Source organism: Gopherus flavomarginatus, chromosome 9 (assembly GCF_025201925.1).
Source record: "Gopherus flavomarginatus isolate rGopFla2 chromosome 9, rGopFla2.mat.asm, whole genome shotgun sequence".
Classification (NCBI taxonomy): domain Eukaryota; kingdom Metazoa; phylum Chordata; order Testudines; family Testudinidae; genus Gopherus; species Gopherus flavomarginatus.
In genome coordinates, this window is record NC_066625.1 from 32933196 (window position 1) to 32957058 (window position 23863).

General features: G+C 51.7%; 1 protein-coding gene across 3 annotated transcripts in view; it reads right to left on the reverse strand.

The window, feature by feature from the left end:
• Positions 1–23863, reverse strand: part of CLCN7 (chloride voltage-gated channel 7) — a 60605-nt gene that overhangs the window by 12381 nt on the left and 24361 nt on the right. For all 3 annotated transcript variants that reach the window (XM_050968161.1, XM_050968160.1, XM_050968159.1), the window contains 13 exons: positions 20600–20671; positions 20138–20203; positions 17843–17975; positions 15886–15995; positions 12506–12586; positions 11225–11287; positions 9836–9919; positions 8170–8263; positions 6788–6852; positions 6043–6159; positions 5518–5572; positions 3901–3961; positions 1552–1690 (listed from right to left, as the gene is read on the reverse strand). In XM_050968161.1, the coding sequence (XP_050824118.1) occupies positions 1552–1690; positions 3901–3961; positions 5518–5572; positions 6043–6159; positions 6788–6852; positions 8170–8263; positions 9836–9919; positions 11225–11287; positions 12506–12586; positions 15886–15995; positions 17843–17975; positions 20138–20203; positions 20600–20671 (1140 nt within the window). The remainder of the gene's footprint in view (positions 1–1551; positions 1691–3900; positions 3962–5517; positions 5573–6042; positions 6160–6787; positions 6853–8169; positions 8264–9835; positions 9920–11224; positions 11288–12505; positions 12587–15885; positions 15996–17842; positions 17976–20137; positions 20204–20599; positions 20672–23863) is intronic.

The following is a 23863-nucleotide window of genomic DNA, read 5'->3' on the forward strand; positions in this document are numbered from 1 at the left end:
GAAGAGGCTCCTGGTGAAATACACCCCACTAGCAGAGGCGCAGAGTTTCATGGAGCCACATGCTACAGGCATTGCTAGCAGGGTACATTTGCGTTCAACTAGGTAGACTTTTACGCCCAATATTTTAAAGGTATTTAGATAGTTCTGTATGCATCGGTGCAAAGCCTCACTGATTTAGGAGCCCACATATTTTCAAAAGGGATTTAGGCACTTGGGAATAAGAATGCCTTTTGAAAAGATTTACACTCCAAGATCAGTTAGGTGTTGCAATCGTGGGCACACCAGGCCTAGCCTCTCACTTCAGTACCTGTACAGCGTTACCCACCTCAGAAATGTAGAGTGCCATGATCAAGTTGAAATCTAGTTAAATTTAGCTGAGAATTTGGCACATTTTCCTCTTCCCCTTTATTAGCTGAACGACTGTCACAAATGGGGTACACTTCCTGGCTATACAGGGGAGCAGGGAAAGCAGAAAGGGTGGTGAGACATTTCTCTCCCATCTAGCCGTTCTAGTAATTTTAAGTATCGGTGGGTAGCCGTGTTAGTCTGTATCCGCAAAAACAATGAGGAGTCCGGTGCACCTTAAAGACTAACAGATTTCTAGTAGTTTTAGATGTTCCTTAACAGCAGTCGGCAATACGTTATCAGAGACTGGTGATTTTTAAATCCACAATGGCCCCTTTACCAAGATGGTGCAGTGAAGGCTCATGTTATTTTCAAAGCCTTCACTTCTGCTGGTGCACTAGGATGGATCATTAAATCCCAGCTAGATTCCATTAGACACCTGTGCTGAGGCCAATGAGCTCGCATAGACCTTTAGCTCAGCCTCCTGCCCCAGTCTTGTCCAATCAGCTGATCGCACACTATTCCCTCAAGCATACAGCTCTCTCTGCAACCTTAGATACACACATGCCATCCTGTGCTACTCTGGGCATGCCACCGCACAAGGGGCAGAGTTCAGGCTGCACAGGTGACGTTACCTTTGTCATTCCCCAGCTGAGTGCTTGGTTTGCAGATTGCATTTTCCAGCAACAGTTTGGATGAAGTTACCCACTTCTTTATTGTAGTCCCTTAAACTGTGAGTCTCTGGCCAGACCCTGCCAGGCCCCCCTTGCTGGCCAGGCACTCTGTGAACCATGCCCCCCCATGCTCCCCCAGCAGAGCCTCGCCTCATTCAATGTGCGCTGCGTGACCCTGCCCAGCACTGCTAGACTGTCTATAATGCGAGCTCAGGAAGCTCAGGCCCTGCCTGGGGCAGAGTTCCTCTGCCATGTATGGAGCCCTGTCTCATTCACTGCCCATCTCAGGGGACGGTCCTGCCTCCCTTAGTGCTTGCAGCCCCCTGGCTTGTCAAAAAGCTACAGAGACCTCCCCCCTGCCTGGGCCTAGCCTGGACCCTTTGAGGCCAGCTTCCAAAGCAGGCAACAGAGATCCTGCCTGGAAAATCCCTTAGCTCTGAGCACCTGGCTGTGCTGCGACCCGATCCAGCTCTACGGGGCAGTCAGGAACAGACACTGCAGGGGACAGGGGATTCACAGCCACGTTTCCTACCTGCAATGGATAGGCCACGGAATCTCCTTGGAGGGGTTGGCAGTCGCTAGAGCAGTAGATCATCACAAACCCCACGGCTGCCGTCACAGCTGCCACCAGCATGGCCTCGATCACCTGCAGGCACGGGCGGTGGATGTACCTGCAGAGTCAGACACAAGCCGTGTGAACAGGGAGAAACCTCCTGGCTGTTCTCTGCTTCCCAGACGCACCCCCGGGTCAGCTGGTTCTTCAGACTGGTTGCAACCACTGCTGGTGGCGTGGGGGTATGGAAGTGGCTGGTGCAGGCTGCCACCTTCCAGGGGCGGAAACCAGACAAGCAGCAGGATTTCACAGGCCCAAATGAAGGAGCAAATCACAGACAAGGTCCCTCCCAGCCCAACGTGAGAGCTCATCTAGTCCAGCCCCCTGAGCTGAGGCAGGACCCAGTAAACCTAGACCATCCCCAACAGGTGTTTGCCCAACCTGTTCTTAGCAACCTCCAGTGACGGGGATTCCACAACTTCCCTTGGTCACCTGTCCCAGTGCTTAGCTACCCTTAGAGTTAGTTACAACGTTTTCCCTACCACGCTAACCTGAATCTCCTTTGCTGCAGATTAAGCCCATTATTTCTTGTCCTACCTTCAGTGGACAGAGAACAATTAATCACTGTCCTCTTTATAACAGCCCTTAACATGTTTGAAGACTTATCGGCACCCCTCCTCCCCCCATCAGTTGTCTTTTCTCAAGACTAAACACACCTGCTATTTTTAACCTTTACTCATGGCTCAGGTTTTCTAAACCTTTGATCATTTTTGTTGCTCTCTTCTCTCTTGCTCTCTCCCCCCAAGTTGTCCACAGAAGGTAAACAATCCCCTTCCCCAGCTCTGCTCTTGGATGCTGTCCTGCCCCGCGGAAGGCCATCTGAAGGTTACTGGGGCTGTACGAACGAGGAGATGCACGGAAATCGCCCTTATACTTTTAACAGTCCTGCAGACTTCTGGCTCCACGAACACGTGCACAGAACCATCGAACATGGAACGTACCCTCTGCTCTGAATCCCTCAACTCCCGTCTGTTCCATCTGCAAAAGCTACAAGCACTCCCCCATCCTCCCAGCAGTCACGGGAGGTTATTTGTTTGAACTAATTGCTCTTGAAAGCTGAGCTGTGGTGGATAAATGAGAAGCCAGGTCCCAAGAAGGGGGAGGGAGGTATTCCAACACAGAAAGCTTAGCCATTTTAACTGATTTTTGAAGGAAAGTGACTACTGGGACTGTTTCAAAAGCATCTAGTGATTTATGAGCTCACTGGGACTTGAGCTTTTGAAAATGTTCCCCAATGCATTTATATAGCACGTAACCCAAGTACTGAACAGCAAAGGAATGGATAGAGATGAAAATCGCATTGTCCACATAAATATTTGCATCAGAATAAAGAAATCCATCAGATCACCATCACCTGAACTCTGACTCATGGATTTGTTCTAAAGTCTTTTAGTCGATCCTCAGCCTTCAGAATTTATGTGTTTCTTCAAAAAGATACTGTTAGATGGGAGTTGCATCATCTGTTAATATACTTACAGGTTGTCAGTTGAATCTAAAGAAATCCAATGCGTCTCAAGAAACAGTAGTTATACACAGTTCAATAGGAAAGCATGGAAGAGTTATTGAATTTAGATATGGATTTTAGGTGGATTAGTGTACTGTGAATGGGCACATGTAATAGAAGATTGCTTTCTCAGAAGGGTCTCTGCTTTAGGAGATGATGGAAGCAGGGCCGCTCGGGGGGGAGGGGCAGGTGGGGCAATTTGCCCCAGGCCCTGGAAGGACCCCCACGGGAGTTGTTCGGGGCCCCTGGAGCGGGGTCCTTCACTCACTCCAGGGGCCCTGGAAAAAACTCTCGTGGGGCCTGGGCCCCTGGAGCTTCTTCCGCTCTGGGTCTTCGGTGGCAATTCGGCGGCGGGTCCCGGAGTGGAAGGACCCCCCGCCGTCGAATTGCTGCCAAGGTGGGCGGCCCCCCGCTGCCGAGGCCCCCCAGACCTCCTGAATCCTCTGGACAGCCCTGGATGAAAGGGATAGTTACTTTGGGTCAGAGTTACAGTTGTGATGAAATATGGATTTCTCTGCGATAGTAGCTGTCAATTCTAGTGCATTATAAAGTGATGGCATCCTTAGCTAGCACTTCCTTGCTTTTAAGCACTTGAGTTTTGTGAGTGACCACGTGCTAACACCACACATCACTTACCAGATCTGAAGCTGCAGGGCTACAGAAATGAAAGGAATATCCTTTGGTTCAATTAATCGGCCCCAACCTGAACACAACCCATGATAATACTGGGATTTTGTTTTATTTAGCACCTCTTGGGCTCTTACCTGATTCGGAACATGGTTAACCAGTAATTCAAGGCATTGAATATTGCACCAAGAATTCCACCTGCAAGCAGGAAAGAGGGAAAACAGCTGAAAGCCTCCTGAGTGGATTTGAAAGAATCCAATATTCCTTTATGCCACATTCGGGATTTTCCTACATGCAGAATTAAACACATCTTTAAAAAAAAAAAAAAAAAAAAAGAAAGATTTCTCCTGACTCAGTGTGCCTTTGGACAGTTCTCTGGCCTCGTCAGCAACGTGTTATCACTAACACAACGTTTTTAAGCCATTGACAGCAGCAGCTTCCAGGGAAAAGCAGCAATTTCCTACTGTAATACTTAGTGTCAAACTACAAAAGAGAGCAAGCCGAATGTCACAGAAGAAACTGCACAAGCTGCTGCCATTTCTCCCTAAAGGCACAAATCTCCAGTGTACGGAGACTTCAAAATTGGAAGAGTCAAAATTTAACTCTACTGCTTTGGACGGGGAGAGAAGAATGAGAGTGAACACACATCCTTGAGAAAGATCCATCCACACACCTGGCCTCCCCCTTTATTTCTCGTTTTTTCATTAAAGGAAAAGATCAGCGCCTGAGCCCGATCTTATTTCTCCAACATGAAGGTCATAGATCAGCATGATGCATTAATGCAACATTAGGACTGAGAATTTTAACAGCCCATCAGGCTATTCAGAGGCCCAATGTAGACTATAACTGCCACATTTTCCATTGTATACTGGCATGTGCAACGTGGCTGCATCAGGGTTGCTGTGGTAATGGTTGTTTTCATTGTTCCAGCATGTGTGTTTCAATGCTCAGATACAACGTGGCATTAGGAGAGTTTGTCGCCTTACAGCAGCCAGCCAACTGGAGACCACATTACTCCTGTTTTTGTTCTGAGCAGAGAGTAGTGGGCGGAAGGTCAGAGATCCAACCACCATCCAGACCCCAGGGCAGTGAAAGAAGCAGGAGACATCAGCATCCTGGCTGGGGTCCAGTCCAATCCAAAGGGTAAAGCTTCTACGAGGAAAAGTTATCTACAAGGAAAGTCAGCAGCAATTCCTCGCCAACTTCAGCCTGACGTTTCCCTGCATTTCTGGTCATTTTGTAAAATCCAGTGGTGGATTGTTAGCAGCCACCTGATTGTACAGAGAACTGAGGTAGAGGTAGGCAAGGCTGCCACTGAGACAGATTTCTAGATGTGTGCTGTGCCCAGCGCAGCAGGAGAAGGCTGTACGGAAACAGCGATCAGAAAATAATTCTCACACAGTTCACGTTCCAAACACTCTGTCTACAGACTCACAGCGGGCAGGGAGTTTTGCCTTAAAACACCAGTTTCCTTCCCCCAGCTGCTCAGGGGGCCAGACCTCAGACCAATGTCACCCTGACAGGCTCTGCCACACCCCAACCCTACCCGACAAGGGGGAAGAACAAAGATCAAGATTGGCCAGAGAATCTAGCTGTGGCCCTTGAAAGCATCAAGCAGCAGCAGGCTCCCCGAGGGCCCTCTTTTTTGTGCTTTTTAATGGCTTTCCTGTTCTCCCCAGGAAGTGGGCTAAGGCAGCTTTTCAGGACGGGATTATTCAGAGATGTTAACGATTGAACGAGCAGACTGAGCTTACCAACCACTCCCATAACAATGAAGATCGGAATTTCCTGGAACGTGTAGCCCAGTTTCTGTAAACAAGGAGAAATGGATTTGAAGACCTTTCGGCACAGCAGTTTGCTTGGTGCCAAGTTGCTGCCTCTGCTCAAGGTCTTTACAGCTGGCAGCTGCCTAGAGCAATGGCTGCAGCAGGGCTGCTCACTCCCAGGCCCCACAAAACCCCCGCTCGCAGAACCAGAGCCCAGCAACAGCTGGACAAATGCTTCCAACTGAGGGCTGGACAAATGCTTCCAAGAGGTTGCTCGGCAGGAAGTTTGGATCTAGGTGCATCAGACCTTTGCAGAGTCCCCTGCCCCAGCATGCCACCCTCAGCCTGAGGTGCCTCATACTGTCAAAATATTCAGATGAAGGGCATAAAGGGAACGAATGGCCCCATCTGCTGCCTCCAGGTCCTGCCACTACTTGCGAGGCTGCAGAGCATGCCTGGTACGGGACATGTGCCTGCCCAGTGACGGCACAAACTCAAAGCCGGCAATTTTACCTCGCTGTCGAACCTTCCAAAGTTGATGAGACCTGGGCTGGAGAGGTCCCAGGGGTTCCCGTGGTAAAAGCTCAGGATGGAGTTCAGTGTGAATGTAGAGATCATGGAGGCAAAAAACTGCAGAGAGAAGCAAAAGAGCATCACGGCACGAGACAACCTGCTGCCTCGGCTGCCTGCCGTCACATCCCTCCAAACCCCACTCCATCCACCAGGGGCCTACTTCAGCCCCCACTCATTCCCCGAAGTGTTCTTACAGCAGGGAGGGGCAGGATTTAGTTCACACCCTCAACCAGTGCCTGTGGCCCAAATCGGCATGTCTATTACGCTGCGAGCTCCACAGGCAGGAGCCATAGCTTCCTGGGGGTCATGCAGCACCTTGCGCTCTGTGCTTATACACAAGTGCCTCGCGCCTCTTCTGTGCTGTTCCCTTTACGTCCCATCTCCCTCTTGCCACCTCTCCGGCACAGGCCACTGCAGGACTCCAAGCAGCTTCTTTGGGAGGGGAACCATCAGCATCCTCCATCTTGGCCTCAGACTCTTACATCAGTCAAGACCTAGATTCACTCGACAGTCTCCTTCTGACGGGGGCGTCTCTACCCAGTGCAGGCCCCTCGCTCGTAAAGGCATCCTGCCCTTCCCCGGCCCAAGTCAAACCCCAAGTCAAAGCCCCAGCTGGCAGCTGAGTTTTTCAGAAGCTGGTGCCCAGCCAATTGCCCAGCCTCTGCCTCAGGCTGCTAACACTTACGATTCTCCACGTCAGGAACTGATTCCAGAAGGAAGCACCTTCTTCCAAGCTGAAAAGAACTCCCCCTAAGGACACAAGAGGCCATGGGGCCATTGTAATGGATCAGCTCGGGTAGCTACCACCTCTCTGCCGAGGAGTGGCTGGGCCTTTCAGGGCGAGTTCTGCTCTCCCAGTTACATGGTCTGGAAGGAACCTGCCCCTTGGGTGTGCAGAGACAAGGGACACAGCTTCACAGGGCTGGAGACCTCACACCCACACTAGGGATCGATACCTGGCTGTGGCTGATGACACAGTAGACCCCCACCCCACAGCCTGAGTCCTGGAAGCAGGCCAGCGGCTGGCCAAGCCTTGGGGAGGGTCACAGCTGCAGATGCACGTCTATGCTAGCAGCCCTTGGTCATGCCACCACTGCACTTGGAGCCAGGAGGCTTTGGGGGAGCATCTCACACGGCCACTTTCGGCGAAGAGACAGAAATGCTGGGCGTTCTGACACCTGTCTCCATGGCAGCGGGAAGGCTTTGCTGTGGGGACGAAGCCTGGTGCCCTTTGGTGACCGCGCTCAGCCTACATCCTGCCACTTTCCCAGTCACTCAGAGGAGAGGAACAGCAATGCTGGGCATCGGTTCACCCTGGATATGGGCTGCTGGGGGGGGGGGGGGGGGGCAGGGACGGCTCTCTGGGGGACTAACTCATTCCTTAACACGCAACTTTACGCCTAGATTTCAGGCTTGCATTGGAGGAGGGAACACGCACCGATATCGACACCCCTCCTGGGAGGGCTCCGCAGTCCCTGGGTGGGGCTAACAGCTCTCCCAGCCCTACCCAGCCATGCACGACCCCCTCCGCTTCACTGGCGCTGTCCAGGCTTCTCTTGGCTGGCTCACGGACTCAGCAGTAACAGGGCCAAGTGGTAACCAGGCATTTCTGGCTGTATCTGCATGTCAGGACCCAGTTCCCTCTCTCTGTTCTCCAGGGGCTCCTCCCGGCATCAGAGAAGCCCAGCAGAGCCAGGCAGCCTGTATGCTGCTTGTTTTGTTTGCCACCAAGCTCAATGGGCAGGAGCAGAGGGACAGACGGATGGAGCCGCCGTTGTTCTCTAGTTTGGCCGCGCTACATGGGAACACGGCTCTGAAAGCAGCAGTTTCAAGCACTGCCCGAGAACAAACATGCAGAGCATCCAAAGCTGCCGCTCCAAGCTCTATCCAGCACAGATCACTTCCTCTTTGAGCGTGATTAACTAACCCACCCATCACAAGAGGGCTGGGAAAGTCAAGAGTCTGGGTGACTCATATCTGCCAGCTGCCCCTAGCTGGGGGGTGAGCATCCCACCTGGGGCAGGGTCTGGCCTACAGGGGTACACACAGCATCAGAAGACATCTTACCAACTGGGGCGCCAAAAGCGGCTGAGACGCCAGCAGCCGCTCCAGCCGAGACAAAGTCCCTTTTCTCTGTGTCTCTGCGGAAGTACTCAAAGATCTGAAACAACACGAACACAGCGGCTTTACCGGCTGCCAGCAGCCCGAGAGTGCCCCCGTAATGTCAGCATGATGAAGAAAACAGGCTGACATTGCCTGCTCTCCTCCCATGCAGAGAACGCTGCTCGGAGCTATCCCCGTACACCTGCCCGTGCTGCGTGGAGGGGTGTTATACCCCGGGAATAATTTATTACACTGCCTGGCAGTACGACTCATCGCAGCCAGGACGTGAACCAATAAAAGCAGACACACTGTGCACTCTGCTCCCCTGGGGAGTACAGGGCCGACGAGGGGAGGGCAGGGGAAGCCAGTACAAATTACTGGGCCCAGCGGTTTGGAAGGGGGCCCATGGCCCAGCTTCCCTGGCCCTATTTAGCAGTATGCCCTTGCTGGGGGGTCCCGAACCTGCTCTCGGCGGCCCTGGGGGGGTACCTCACAGAGCTGCCGAGTGTGTGTTTTCCAGCGGAGTGATACAGGCTAGCTTTGCTCATGCCAAGGTGCTAAAAACAGCAGCGTGGCCACAGCCACGCACAGTGGCACCTTGTGCTGCCCACCTGACCTCCTGATGATGCACTCGGGCAGCTAGCCAAACTGCCGCCTGCAATGCCGCAGCTATTTTTAGTGCGTTAGCTTGAGCGGGGCTAGCGTGTATCCGTCCACCTGAGCTGGATTCCTCCCCCAGCCACAGAGCCCACGTCCCCCTCACATACCAATGCGAACAGAGCACACATGGGACCAGTGCCAGGCAGCGGGCCCCTTCGCAAGGGCCACCTAGCCCAGACAGCAGCATCACGGGGTTGCCATCAAGGCTTTGGCTTCCTGATACAGATCAGTGGCAGCGTGTTCAGTCTGCTGAGACCACTTAGACAGTTACATCAGCGGCCAATTGAATTAAGTGTAGCAATGTTGAGAGCCTTTCACTGCCCCCTGCCCTCCTCACTAGCAGTGCCGGACCCAGAGGGGAGGGATGTTCCACCAATCCTCTGTGCTCTCCCCAGCGCACACAACCCTTCTCCCACCACAGCTGCAGTGGGTGCTGTGGGGAGAGAATATATTCATTTCAAGCTCCCCCCAGAATGCACTGCTGCTGGGAACTGTGGGATGGGTACCCAGAGAGCACTGCAACTGGAATAGTTTAGGGCAAATAGGATTGGATGGAGCCACCTTCAGGATAGGCCAGTTTTACTCCTTCCAAGCCACCTGCCGCTGACTGCTCGAGCGGGGTTCCTGGCCCCTGCCACTCTGGGGAGCACAGCAGGCCGAGAGTTTTGTCTGCATGGAAGTCCACAGCACTCGTGCCTGCAGCAGGCCCATCTCCATCTCACCACTTTACCCACCTTTTCAGTAAGGCAGGCTCTTCTGGATTCAGCAGAGCTAGCTGGCTGGCCCTAGATCGCACTAGGAAGGTGAAGGGCACTTCGCTATATTGAGTCTATCCACTGGACCAGAGATCGATTTGTGTCCTCTCAAGATGTCATGAGCCAGTAACCACAGCTCCTTCCCCAGCGTGTGCGGACACGGACACACACAAACATACACACCCCCATCAGACTCCGGGAGCAAGCTAACCAACCTTAAAGTCTCGCTTCAAAGAAGTCGACCTTCCTTGCGAGATCCCAGCTGCAATGACTGCTCCGGAATGAATCATTGGCCCTTCCTGAAGGCAGGAAAGCGGATGTTAGAGGAGAAAGGCAGCTTCACTTTTTGGAGCCTCGCCATGAAGACACGGGCATTCAGAGTGTGAACTCTGTGCATCCCGCCCACCCCCCAGCTCGATTCCAAAGGCACTCTGCACAGCCCGCGAGGGAATGCAGCCACACAGGGATTCTACGGCAGAAGCAGCCCCGGCTCCAGCAGGGGAGGTTTCTTTGCAGGAAGTGGAAACCTCACCTTACTCCCGTACTTCCTAGTTCTAACAAGTGGCTCTAAAGATAACATCCAGCAGGCCTGGACAAACCGCCACGCTGTCTAGAGCCTGGGGTGTGAACTCCTGAAGAGCTGTCTCTATCGATGCAGAGGATCCCCAAGATTGTGTCAGAGTGGACCCAAGTCCCATGCATAACCCCGCACTGTACCAGTGACTGCACCTCTGTCCCAGCACTCTCTGGAAGGCCACCTAACAGTGCAGTGACAGCATTGTAGGATTCAGTCTCTAGATGGCCTCTAATATGATACTGAAAGAACCAGAAAGCCACAGGGCCTGCGACTCCCTTACCCATCTCCTCCAAGTCATGGCAGGTCAGCAGACGTCATTGGGATACATCGCCATTACCCAGGGTCCCCTGATCCCCAGTCCCCCAGGAAAGCACAGCACACTGCTGGTGCTGTACTGCAGCAGTCCTCAACCCAGGGGTCTGGAGCCCCTCGGGGGGGCCGCAAGCAGGTTTTAGGGGGGCTACCAAGCAGGGCTGACAGTCACCAGGGCCCAGGACAGAAAGCTGAAGCCCTGGGCTCTGAGCCCCACCATCCAGGGCTGAAGCCGAAGCCTCAGCAACTTAGTTTTGTGAGGCCACCCTGTGGCATGGGGCCCCAGCCATCTGCCCTGCTTGCTACCCCTCTAGCGCTGGCCCTGCCTTTTATATGTGGAAAAACAGTTGTGGCACAGCTGGGCCATGAAGTTTTATACCATGTTGGGGCGGGGGGAGCGCAGGGGCTCAGAAAGAAAAGGGTTGAGAAGCCCTGCTGTTCTGGGAGGCAACTCAAGGCAGCCCACTGATGAGGGGCATCAGAGCAAAGGGGAAAGTGGCAAAGTCATTGACCCAGGATAAACATGAAACAAACTGCTTAGGATGGAGCCACTCTGAGATGCTAGTGATAACTGAGGCATCAGAAGGGCTCAAGCTAGACACACGAGTGTGACAGCAGCAGCTCCCAGGGCCACAGTGCAGCACAGGGGGTGACTACACACCGACAGCGAGCTTGGGAAGGTGGCTGAATTAGATTCACTTCCTGGGTAAATTACCTTCCCGACAGCCAGGCCTCCGACCACTGACAGAATGACCCCGCAGACTTTGATCATCAAGGTCTGGAAAACAAGGAGAGAGTCCCTGATTAGCACAGGAGAGAGAGCAAGTCATGAGGCAGTCACTCTCAGCGCTGGGCTGGTGGGAGACATGCAGAGAGCTCCAAAACAAACACAGCTGCTCCCTGCAATCCAGGTACTTGGGAGAGAGCAAAGGGGCAGATGGGGTTACAGCCTCTTTCCCCTGGAAATCACACTCACAAGGCAACAGGTGAGGCAGGTAGCTAGCAAGCTAGCAGTGATAGCAGCATGAGCCAGTGATACCAAAGAGTTCTTTGGCTCTTGTCTTTGGCTTGTTATTTCATTGCTGCAGCTGCAACATCTAAACTTCTGCTGCAGCAGCCTCTCTCCAGCGTGGTGCACCAGCTTTCTGGAGGAACAGCAGGGCAGGAGTCACGGTCGTTACAGAGGATTGGGCAGTCCAGTAACTGCCCCCCCTGCATCCAGGGGTCAGCAAGTACTTGCAGCACCAGCTTCCCCCATGCGCCTGCTGGAGCCCTGCTGAGCGCTCAGATCCAACCCAAGGGAATCGTTTTACTTTGCAAAGCTCTGCTGTGTGAGAGACCTCATGGCCAACTCTGAGCCCTCGAGTTGCTCTGAAGGGCCTGCAGACCAGAAAAATGCCTTTAGACAGCACTCTCATTGCCAATGGGTACACGCAATGACTGACTGCCACTGGAAGGGAGCAGGTGGGAGAGCAGCAGCCTATGCTGGGCTGAGAGCACAGGAGGCTACAAGACGCAAGCATGCACACGCACCCCCCTGGTACAGTCAGCACCAGCAGTGATACTGCAGTTACCTATCGCTTCACTCGAGATTGCCCCAATGGGATCTGCACTGGTGTGTTTATTAGACAGAGCCCCAGGGAGGTGAAGGGACTTGCCCAAGATGAGTCACGAAGCTGGGCAGGATGGCGACCGCTAGGGTCATGAGCTGGTGACTCAGGCCAGTTTCCTCCCCGCCAGAAGATGCTATTAGCAGCTGCAGATGGGAGGCCAAGGGACGTCCTGGCAGAGCTGGGACAGGACAAGCACGGGCAGCTGGCAGCACATGGGGGCACTGGCATGGTGTGGAGGCAGACCGGGCTGGTGAATGCCAGAGGGAGAAGTCCTAGTTCCTGCATGCTGCCAGTCTCTTGGTCTGCCTTACCACACTGGTGTGCGGGAGGGATGATGGGGTATAGGACTGCCAAGTGCCTCGCACCAAAACCCAGTGTCTTACCTTGAGGCGGACGACATGAGGAATCTTCACGCCATTGAGGTAGCACTTAATCTGGGGAATCCCGCTGCCGGCAGCTACAGGCTAGAAGCACAGGGAGAGTTTGTTAGCATCAGCCCTTACACAGTGGCTTCTGTCATCCCAGACAGCAGCAAGGGCCAGAGACTACTCCCTGACCATTTCAGCACCCTACCCCCTGCAAGGGGGAAAACATGACAGCTATTTTGGGGCAGTCTGAGCCTTGCTTCCTGTATGGATCATACCCCGTCCCCCCATCCCCTACAGCAGGCCAGGCATGTTCCAGAGGCAAGGCCCCGTCTAGCCAGTCGCTCCTTCCCTGGAGTGGGATTTGCGATTAGCCCCCTGAATCTCAGGGAGAGATTATTCCTCTGGCATCATCTCTGTTGTGCTTTTAGAAGTAACTTTTTAGCTGTCCTCTAGTCTCAGCCAATCGTTTGTCAGATCTGCCAGGAGTACTGAAGCAGGGTGGACTGAATCGATTCATAAGAGATGAGGCGGTTCCCCTCTTTGAGAGCAACTAGGGAACAGACCGTGCCTCAGGAGATGTTTTCCAGAAATCAGTTCCAAGGAGAGGACGACTCAACTGAAGCCAGCTCAGCAGATCCTCTGGTGGAGGGCTGAACGGGAGCAGGGTTGCAGAAGGGTTTATATTTGCCTGGCTTCCTTTAACTCTATAGAAAGAGCCAGGTACTTTGACGGGAAAGCGACGGCTTAGCTGAAAGCGAGAGATGCTGCTAGACCAAGCTGCTGTTCAATGCTACTTGGGAACTAACACTCAGCCGGCAGCCAGACTGCCCCAAGAGCACAGGTCAGCCCACGTCAGCACTGAGTAACAGCCGCAGCACCATGCATAGTCCAGGCTATTCTGGACCTGCTCCAAAAGGGAAGGGTATGACAAAGAGCAAAGCTGGCCGCCTCTTTCAGGGGGCTTACGAGTGCCGTGTGAACCTTTATTTCTGCACCTGTTCTGCCTCATGGCTAAAGGCCCTCCCCCGCCCTCCCTTTAGACAGGGCAGGACGTTTATCTTCAACTTCTTCACTGCAGAACAGGTCTAGAAAACTAGCCAAGTCAGACTCCACTGTGCTTTAAGGTACCGTTACCCCGATTCCCCACTAGAGATACTGCTCATCAGCCCTGTTACTGTGATTTGTTCCCTTCATCTCACAATAGCTCCCCAATTACAGGCCCCCTCTGGATGGGCAGCAGTTTAAGGGGGCTGCTGTGTGCTTGTCTTAGAAGTGCATTGTTCTGCCTAGAGCTTTTCATCCTTAAACATGTGGACATGCAGGCAATGTAAAGACTGGCCAAGACCAGAACTAGTGTAAACGGGTGCAGGTCAACTCATGTCGAGGGAGCTGCACCGTCTCCCCAGCTGAGGATCCGGTCCAGTGGGCAAACCGTTACCGTCAGCGTTCCCAAAAGCTCCCTCCTTTACACCTTACCTCCTTGGGCTCTGACCATTGGCTGTGCTCCTTCTACCTGCCGTGTTGGATGCTGTTACCTATGGTTGTGCGCATGTAGCAAATAAAGGATCACACTGGAAAGAGACAGTGCCTCACTTAAGACTGCTGGCCGAAGGCAGAGCCCTTAAGGAAAAATCCTTGCCTGGCAGTAGTAAAAGAACTCCATCCCTGTGCTAATCCACAGAGGAATTATGGTTATAAATAACATTTGAAATAACAAAACAACCCTGAGCTTTATAATTTTTGCATTTTCTTTCCCTCTTAGAAAAAACACCGGATCTCCAGCCAGCATAATCCTCCTCCAATGTAATCTCATCAAATGCCCATGGCAGCTGTGTGTCTGCTTTACCAGAGATTTGAGCACTACCTGCAGTAAAGAATTTTTGAGGCCCAGATTCATAGATTCATAGACTCTAGGACTGGAAGGGATCTCGAGAGGTCATCGAGTCCAGTCCCCTGCCCTCATGGCAGGACCAAGTACTGTCTAGACCATCCCTGATAGACATTTATCTAACCTACTCTTAAATATCTCCAGAGATGGAGATTCCACAGCCTCCCTAGGCAATTTATTCCAGTGTTTAACTACCCTGACAGTTAGGAACTTTTTCCTAAAGTCCAACCTAAATCTCCCTTGCTGCAGTTTAAGCCTATTGCTTCTTGTTCTATCATTAGAGGCTAAGGTGAACAAGTTTTCTCCCTCCTCCTGATGACACCTTTTTAGATACCTGAAAACTGCTATCATGTCCCCTCTCAGTCTTCTCTTTTCCAAACTAAATAAACCCAATTCTTTCAGCCTTCCTTCATAGGTCATGTTCTCCAGACCTTTAATCATTCCTGTTGCTCTTCTCTGGACCCTCTCCAATTTCTCCACATCTTTCTTGAAATGCGGTGCCCAGAACTGGACACAATACTCCAATTGAGGCCTAACCAGTGCAGAGTAGAGCGGAAGAACGACTTCTCGTGTCTTTTTTACAACACACCTGTTAATGCATCACAGAATCACATTTGCTTTTTCTGCAACAGTATCACACTGTTGACTCATATTTAGCTTGTGATCCACTATGACCCCTAGATCTCTTTCTGCTATACTCCTTCCTAGACAGTCTCTTCCCATTCTGTATGTGTGAAACTGATTGTTTCTTCCTAAGCGCAGCACTTTGAATTTGTCTTTATTGAACTTCATCCTGTTTACCTCAGACCATTTCTCCAATTTGTCCAGATCATTTTGAATTTTGACCCTGTCCTCCAAAGCAGTTGCAATCCCTCCTAGTTTGGTATCGTCTGCAAACTTAATAAGCGTACTTTCTATGCCAACATCTAAATCGTTGAAGATATTGAACAGAGCCGGTCCCAAAACAGACCCCTGCAAAACCTCACTTGTTATACCTTTCCAGCAGGATTGAGTACGGTTATCCAGCCAGTTATGCACCCACCTTATAGTAGCCCCATCTAAATTGTATTTGCCTAGTTTATCGATAAGGATCTCATGCGAGACCATATCAAATGCCTTACTAAAGTCTAGGTATACCACATCCACCGCTTCTCCCTTATCCACAAGACTCGTTATCCTATCAAAGAAAGCTAGCAGATTGGTTTGACATGATTTGTTCTTTACAAATCCATGCTGGCTATTCCCTATCACCTTACCACTTTCCAAGTGTTTGCAGATTATTTCTTTAATTACTTGATGATTTGTGAAGCCACCTGCTCCAGCAAGGGGAGCAGAGCACAGAGAGGCAAATGCAGGAAAAGAAACTGCAAGTGACTTCCCACTCCCCCAAGTAGGGGGACTTTACTAGAAGGTTTAACTGGCTGTTGAGTCTGCATATTTCACTGCAGAACTGATGCAGGGGGAAGTGAGCAAATCAACCTGCCCACAGCTGGTTCTTAACTCTTACCTCTATGAAAGCGACAATAACGGATCCAACCATCACCACGCTCGAGTTCAGAATGGCCCAAAGTAACAGGGAGAAGGACAGCCCCCCCTTCTCGGTGAACTTGTCAATATCTGGGAGGGACAGTCAAGAACCTCAAATATCACCGGTTGGAGAACCCACCTCCTCCCCTCATTGCCACTGCACCATCTCACAGGAGACGGAGCACACTGCAAGGCAAACACATACACACAGAGCAGCACATCTTTCAAGGAAGTGTTTAAACAACTTCCCTGACAAGTGTCATGCAATGCAGCAGTAAATTCTTACCACCTGGTGATTCAGTTTGTGAACACGCTAACACACCTTTAATTTGAACACATCACAAGGGAAAGTGCAGGCTCCAGGCATCAAAGAGTTAAAGGATTTTCACACTGCACCAAGCCTGGTGAAGAAGCTTTTAATACAGAAAGCAGATGACTTGGCTGGTGTGTTTCTGCCGTATTTTCACTAGTGCTAATTCCTGAGCTCTCCCCTCTGCGGGGCATCTTCTCCCCAGCTGAGCGGTGCAGGGAGCCAGATGCTTGAGTTCTGGCATTACAGGGTGTTGCACCAAAAGGGACTGGGATATTTCCGATTCAGCCAGATTTTAGCCCTTCACTTTAAGGCCAAAGCGAGAGACCATGATGCACTGGTACGGGGCTGGGACAACAGCTGAAGTGTAGTGTGACTATGCAGAGTCACTAACAAGGCCATGGTGGGACTCCTTGTTTATGCTCTTAGTGACCCACCAGCCAATTTGTTCTATCTGAATGAAAAGGTTTTCCCTAACTGCCAGGGCCTGCTCTCAAGGGAGTGGAGAATCGAGCTGGGTTCTTGCCTTCTCAAAGTGTTTAGGCCACGTTATACAGCAACTTTCATCCTGAAGAGTCCCAGAGTGGATCTGCCTGCTTCTCCAAGTAGCTGCTACTACAACTCCTGGAGGGCCCAGCTGAGATGGGGCAGCCCACAGTGCTGGGTGCCATAAGGACAGAAAAGAGGCAATCCCTGCCTGGAAGCGCTCACAGCCCGATGAGTAGTCGTGGCCTGTCACGGGGTTAGGTAACTGGGTATTACACTACTCTGTTGAAGATGCGTGAGGTCAGTTAGGCCGCAGTTCTCCCCGCCCCCCTCAACCAGGGACAGAAGACCGTGGGGTGAAGAATGCTGGCACAGGTTTTAAATCGAAATAGCTCTGGTTTTTGGACATCTGAAAGACGTCAGCCAACTCTAAGCTGACATGTATTTCGGTCAATAGCACAGCAGCTCCAGCGCTAAGCATACGGGGCTGGTCTGCAGAGCGAGGGGCTGCCGTTTTGCAGAGCAGAACTGCTCTCTGACCATGAACGCTTTAGTAAGCAGCAAACATGATAGGAATCAATTGTGCAGAACATCTGAAAGGTACCCACGGTAGGCTGGACCATCTATTCTGAGGGACCCATCCTTACTCTCCAGATAGCAGCCAGGAATCAATCACATTATTCCATCAGGCACCTCTCTGCCTTTGACAGAATCCCATCAGAGTTGGGAGCCCCTCAGCAGGCCTGTCTGTTATGGGAAACCTCGTTTCTCGGGAGCTAATGAGACAGGACTCACAGCATGCTGGGCTCCTTGTGGTACCGCCACTGTGAGATCAAACCTCCCCTCCTGACACGGATCACATGTGCACCCACTACTCTTGGCCCAGGGCATTCACAGATCTAACCAAAGACTCAGCTTACTCCAAAGACAGAGTTCTTGCAGGGTTAGTTCACTCAGTGCCAACACACATGCACCCGACACTACACAGACATTTCCTTTGGGAGTTCCCTGATGGGTAAATTCCTCTGCTCACTTCTGTGCTGACGGCCTCTTGTTCCATCACCTGGAGAGCACTGCAATACCCTGTCCGCACCTGCCTCACGTCACTCGCTCCCCCAGCCACGGCACAGCCGAAGGATACTGTCTTTCACCACTCTGAACTTCAGCCCAGCCAGTTTCTCCACCACGATGTCGATGAAGCAGGCAACGAGGCCTGTGAGAATCCCAATCATGGCACAGATGACCCAGCGCTTGATCTCCACCGTTCGGAATGCCTGTGAGAGAGATCAGACTCCTGTACTCCAGGACCTCGGCTGCTCCTGAGCACAGCATGCTCTAGCTATCCAAACGCACCCACAGGGTGAAGAATGGTGTCATGCACCTTAACACCCACACCCCTTCCCCAAGAAATGTGACTTACTCGGCAGTGCCGTACCCATAGTGATTTAGTTCTGCACAAAGTACTCAGGGCAGGGCAGCTCCCAGAGAAAAGCTGATCAGATACATGCCCTCCTTTGATACTGGACAATTACAGTCTGGAAGGGTTTTATTTATTCTTTTGAACATTACAAGCTCTGGTCTGTTCTACTCTTTTTCCTGGCAGTCTGGTGACAGCTGGTAGGATTATACCCGATTCACTGAAGGGGAAAGGATTTTTATTCAGACCGTTGAAAACGGTCTGTGTTCACTAAACTGGTATTAACAAAAGACGTTTTCTCTCCCAAGCGTTCCTTGGATGTTTGAGCTGAAGAGTCGACACTCCAGCCTCTTCGCTTACAGGCTTAGAACTGCGTTCCTGCACAGGATGTTTCTAAGGACGTACCATCGACTCATGGAACAGCATCATCATAGAAATGGAACGGGATGGAAACTATGATGGCCACAAGGTTGAGAGAGGGTCTTCCCTAGGAGTGCGGGCAGGAGCTACTCTGCAGCACTGCGCCCTACTTATCAGTCGGTACCACAGCGCATCCTGTTTTGACACTTATCTCCTCAACATCCTCTGTGGTGGAGGCTGATGCAAAGACATGGTTTTGCCTTTCTGCAGTGCCCTTATCCTTACTCCTGTTACTCCCCAGGGGGCCAGCAGACCCCCGTTCAGTCTGGCAGGTTTCCTTGCTGAAATACTTAAAGACTTTCTTGTTCTTCCCTGTTTGGCTATTTGCTCTTCCAATGCCCTTAGGCCTCCTCACACATCAGCAGCCATGGTACATGCTCCTTCCTGTTCGTTTCAAGGTCTTGTCTGGGAGGAGACCTGGTTTGGATCTTGAGGCATTTAGCCACACTACTTGGCCTTCCTGCTTTCATTTTTTTAGGGGTAGTCACCTTCTGGGACGGCAATGGTAGCATCCCTGTGCAGTGACTGCAAAATTTAATGTCACCACTTTGGATGTTAGGGCCTTTGGATCAGCTTCCTTCCTTAAAATCCCCCTTGCTGACAGAGGGTCCCACACCAGGTCTCCCCCAAGCAAGCTGGCATTAATTAGGCCATGGTCACAGCTAGAAATGGCCCCAAACGTAGCGGAGTGGGCTCATGAGCTAAGTGAGCAGAGTCTCTCCTCTGGGGGGCCTGGGGCTAGCTGTTTACGGAAGCAATGGGTTATGCTGCTGAGAAGCCACATCTCTGACCCTTGGCCCACAGTGACATTTGACCAGTTTCCACACGGGTGGCTGGAGTCTCGGCAGGGCTCAGGCTGGCAGGCCAGTGCTATGGTGTGGCGAATTGGGAATGTTCTTAATGTTTTCGCTGAATACTGTGTTGGTGCCTCAGTGTTCCCTATGAAGTTCTTAAGTATCTACGTGGTGGGATAAGGGTGTATGGGTGCTGCAGAGCAAAGGGCCAGTGTACAGAAATGCCTGACACTATCTCCTAACAACTGATGGCCTGGGCCCCTCCTCTGCAAAGGTGCCAACTGAAGGTGTTGGAGACAAAGAGATCAGGTGACTTCCTGGCTGGGAAAGAGACAAAGGCCAAAAAGGAGGGGCTGGAGGGGTTCTCCATCCGGAGCTGGCTGGAGACGAGGAGTGAAGTGCAGACATGGGTGTCTGGCTCACTGCCCCCCAAAATGGACCCAGCTGAAGGGTCCCAATTGCTGTACCTACAAGTTCTGTTTTAGACCATGTTCCTGTTATCAAATAAACCTCTGTTTTACTGGCTGGCTGAGAGTCACGTCTGACTGCGAAGTGGGGGTGCAGGACCCAGTGGCTTCTCCAGGACCCCACCTGGGTGGACTCGCTGTGGGAAGCGCACAGAGGGGCAGAGGATGCTGAATGCTCCAAGGAGAGACCCAGGAGGTGAAGCCATGTGAGCTTCTTGCCCTGGAGACAGTCTGCTCCAAGCGAGAAGAGGCTCCCCAAAGTCCTGACTGGCTTGGTGAGGAGCAGTTCCAGAGCATCGCCCGGGGACTCCGTGACATATGGGCACAGCCAGACTCACCGTGTGATTGATCCGCCTCTCCTCCTCCAAGAACAGCTGGTTTTCGCAGTTGTCGTAGTCCAGGCTCTAGATTCAGGTAGAGGGAAACGCTTTCACTAGGTAACACAGCAGAGGATTTAGCTCTGCTCCACCCCTTTCCAACGAAACCTACTTCACCCCCACTGTGCTCATGCCCCCAGTCCCAGCACTCTTCTCCGCTGAAACCTCCCCCTGCTGTCTGGAACCCCACAGATTACTCTGGAGACTGGTGTCCTGCTGTCCCGCAGGGACTTTCCTGCTCTGCAGCACCAGAACAGCCTTGGTGCTGAGGTTTTCCATGAACCAGGCTATAACCCCTCAAACCCACTGTCTCCTCCCCCACCCAGCGCCACTCGTTCGCTGACTTGAGTGCCACTAGTTTTCAAATCAGTATGAACCAGAATTTTCTAATCCCAACTAACTAGACATCACCTGGGTGCCTACCTCATATTTGAGCGAGAGCAGCTTCTCGTTGTGAGGAATCTCACTGGGAAACTGGTTAGTGGCCTCCGTTTCCTGGGGGAGGCAAAGATCAGGTGTTAGATCAGCCAAGACACTGCCCCAAAGCAAGGCTTCTGGAGTTTGCCATTTGCAGCAGCTACCCCCAAGTTCCAGCCCCAGCCCCAGCCAATAGCAGGAGCGCCCACCTAGTCTTCCGAGGGACCAGCCAGGGTGCTCACAGCACGCGTGCTTGCTGGCTGCGTCAACAGGTTGCATCGCCCGCTTCCACGCAGCTCCCGCTACAAGTTTCTGTCAGGAAGCTTTTCACAAAGACAACGGGGGGGGTTGTTCACTGCCAGGGGCTTCAGGCAGAGACATGAGTAGGACAGCGTCTACTCCGGCTGTTTGCACCAACATCCGAGATGTCACCATGAAGCAGCCTCTTTACAGCTGTTGACTTTAATGGGCTATAAACAGAGTCTACTTAATGAAGCAGTAAAAGCAGCAAAGAATCCTGTGGCACCTTATAGACTAACAGACGTTTTGGAGCATGAGCTTTCGTGGGTGAATACCCACTTCCTCAGATGCATGTAATGGAAATTTCCAGGGGCAGGTGTATATATATGCTAGCAAGCAAGCTAGAGATAACGAGGTCAGTTCAATCAGGGAGGATGAGGCCCTGTTCTAGCAGTTGAGGTGTGAAAACCAAGAGAGGAGAAATTGGGTCTGTAACTGGCAAGCCATTCACAGTCTTTGTTCAATCCTGAGCTGATGGTGTCAAATTTGCAGATGAACTGAAGCTCAGCAGTTTCTCTTTGAAGTCTGGTCCTGAAGTTTTTTTGCTGCAGGATGGCCACCTTAAGGTCTGCTATAGTGTGGCCAGGGAGGTTGAAGTGCTCTCCTACAGATTTTTGTATATTGCCATTCCTAATGTCTGATTTGTGTCCATTTATCCTTTTCTTGGGTGGCAGGCTAGTCCTTGCCCACAGACAACCTGCCAACCTGAAACATATTCTCACCAGTAACTGCACACCGCACCATAATAACTCTAGCTCAGGAACCAATCCATGCAACAAACCTCGATGCCAACTCTGCCCACATATCTACACCAGCGACACCATCACAGGACCTAACCAGATCAGCCACACCACCACTGGTTCATTCACCTGCACATCCACCAATGTAATATATGCCAACATATGCCAGCAATGCCCCTCTGCTATGTACATCGGCCAAACTGGACAGTCTCTACGGAAAAGGATAAATGGACAGAAATCAGACATTAGGAATGGCAATATACAAAAACCTGTAGGAGAGCACTTCAACCTCCCTGGCCACACCATAGCAGACCTTAAGGTGGCCATCCTGCAGCAAAAAAACTTCAGGACCAGACTTCAAAGAGAAACTGCTGAGCTTCAGTTCATCTGCAAATTTGACACCATCAGCTCAGGATTGAACAAAGACTGTGAATGGCTTGCCAATTACAGAACCAATTTCTCCTCTCTTGGTTTTCACACCTCAACTGCTAGAACAGGGCCTCATCCTCCCTGATTGAACTGACCTCGTTATCTCTAGCTTGCTTGCTAGCATATATATATACCTGCCCCCTGGAAATTTCCATTACATGCATCTGAGGAAGTGGGTATTCACCCACGAAAGCTCATGCTCCAAAACGTCTGTTAGTCTATAAGGTGCCACAGGATTCTTTGCTGCTTTTACAGATCCAGACTAACACAGCTACCCCTCTGATACTTAATGAAGCAGGACACACCACTGCCTCAGGCACACAGAGTCCTGCGCAGAGAGCCAGGAACACAGCACGGATGGTGTCTGATACTGGGGGATTTCCTGCAGAACTAAAGAGGACGGGACTGGCTCAGCACGAGCGTACCAATACCAACACCACTTTGCCCACGGAGCTATGAGAACAGCCTTGACGCCACAGCCAGAAACACCTCCCAGGATGGGTGAGCTGACAGCTTTTATTGCTCAGCTTATCAGGCAGAGGGGGACCCCTGCTGTACCTCCCCTCAGTCGCCCATTAAGTACAGGGGAAATGTGAGTTAAACCCCTCTGTAGCAAGGCAACTCTGTAATGAGACATCCTTAACCCAGGAGGGCAGAGGGGGGAGCTTTTCAAATGCTCAGAACCAAAGCCACCCATGGTGCGGCGAGATTCGAGGCTGGACGCCCTGTGGGGCTCCCTCCTGTGTACATCGCCGCCTGCCCCTCGCCACAGCACGCTGGGAAGGGCGGCACGTTAGATGTGGAGGTGCTACAGCTACTCCAACATGTTCCCTTGCCCAGAATAGGGAGGTGGTAAGGCAGCTGCACTATTATAGCTACATATTCATAGCAATTGATCCTTTAAGACCTCCAGCCTGGTCCCTTGGCAGTGTTTCTTAGGAACAGTTCAAGCCTTTATCGTTGTCATTTGTTCAGGTCTCAGTGACCAAAACCTTTGCCTGAGATACTCATGATCAGCAGCGAGCAAAGGCTGGAGGGGTCACCGGTGATGATTGGCAAAGGGCAGGCACATTCCCAGGGCAAGGAAATTCTCCCTCCACTTCAGAGCAAAGCAGGCTCTCAATTAGAGTGCCCACTGGGAAGGGAAGATCTGCTTTAGCTGGGGGACAAGAGGAAACAGAGCAGCTGGATGATACGCTCCCAAGGCGTCCGAGACACCCCTGGCAAGTTACCAACAGCATGCAAAGCAGTTTTCATGGAAATAGACATTGTTCCCAGGCACTGAGATCTGCGAGGATTCAGGAGCAGATGCTAGCACTCCATTTGCTTCAGAGGGTTTGGAGAAAAAAGTCAGGCAGGAAAGCACCAAGAAGCACCAAGCTCCACAGAAATTTCTGTCCTACTGTCCTCAACTACACTGCCAACCCTGGACATTAAAAATCCAGTGTCAGGCCCCCAAAATTGTGAGATTGGCTTAAGAATCATGAACCATTAAGAAGTGGGAGGGTCTTTTTACTTGCCTTCAGGTGTTAGCTCCTTAAGGGGGGGGGTGTCACATTTTTAAGCTTTTCTTTGAAAGACAATGAGGGCTAAAATTCTTTCTAAAAAGAGAGATGAGAGTTTCATGTATTCATATGACCCAAGGAGCTGGGGCTTGAAGAAAACCACCCAGTACCACAGGAGTTGTGAGAGTCATGACAGTTGGCAACACTGGCTCAAACAGGCTTTGTGAGGTCTTGCCTAGCATGCCAGCGCATGGCCTAGGGGCCTGTGGCACTGCACAGACAGACATCAAGAGGAA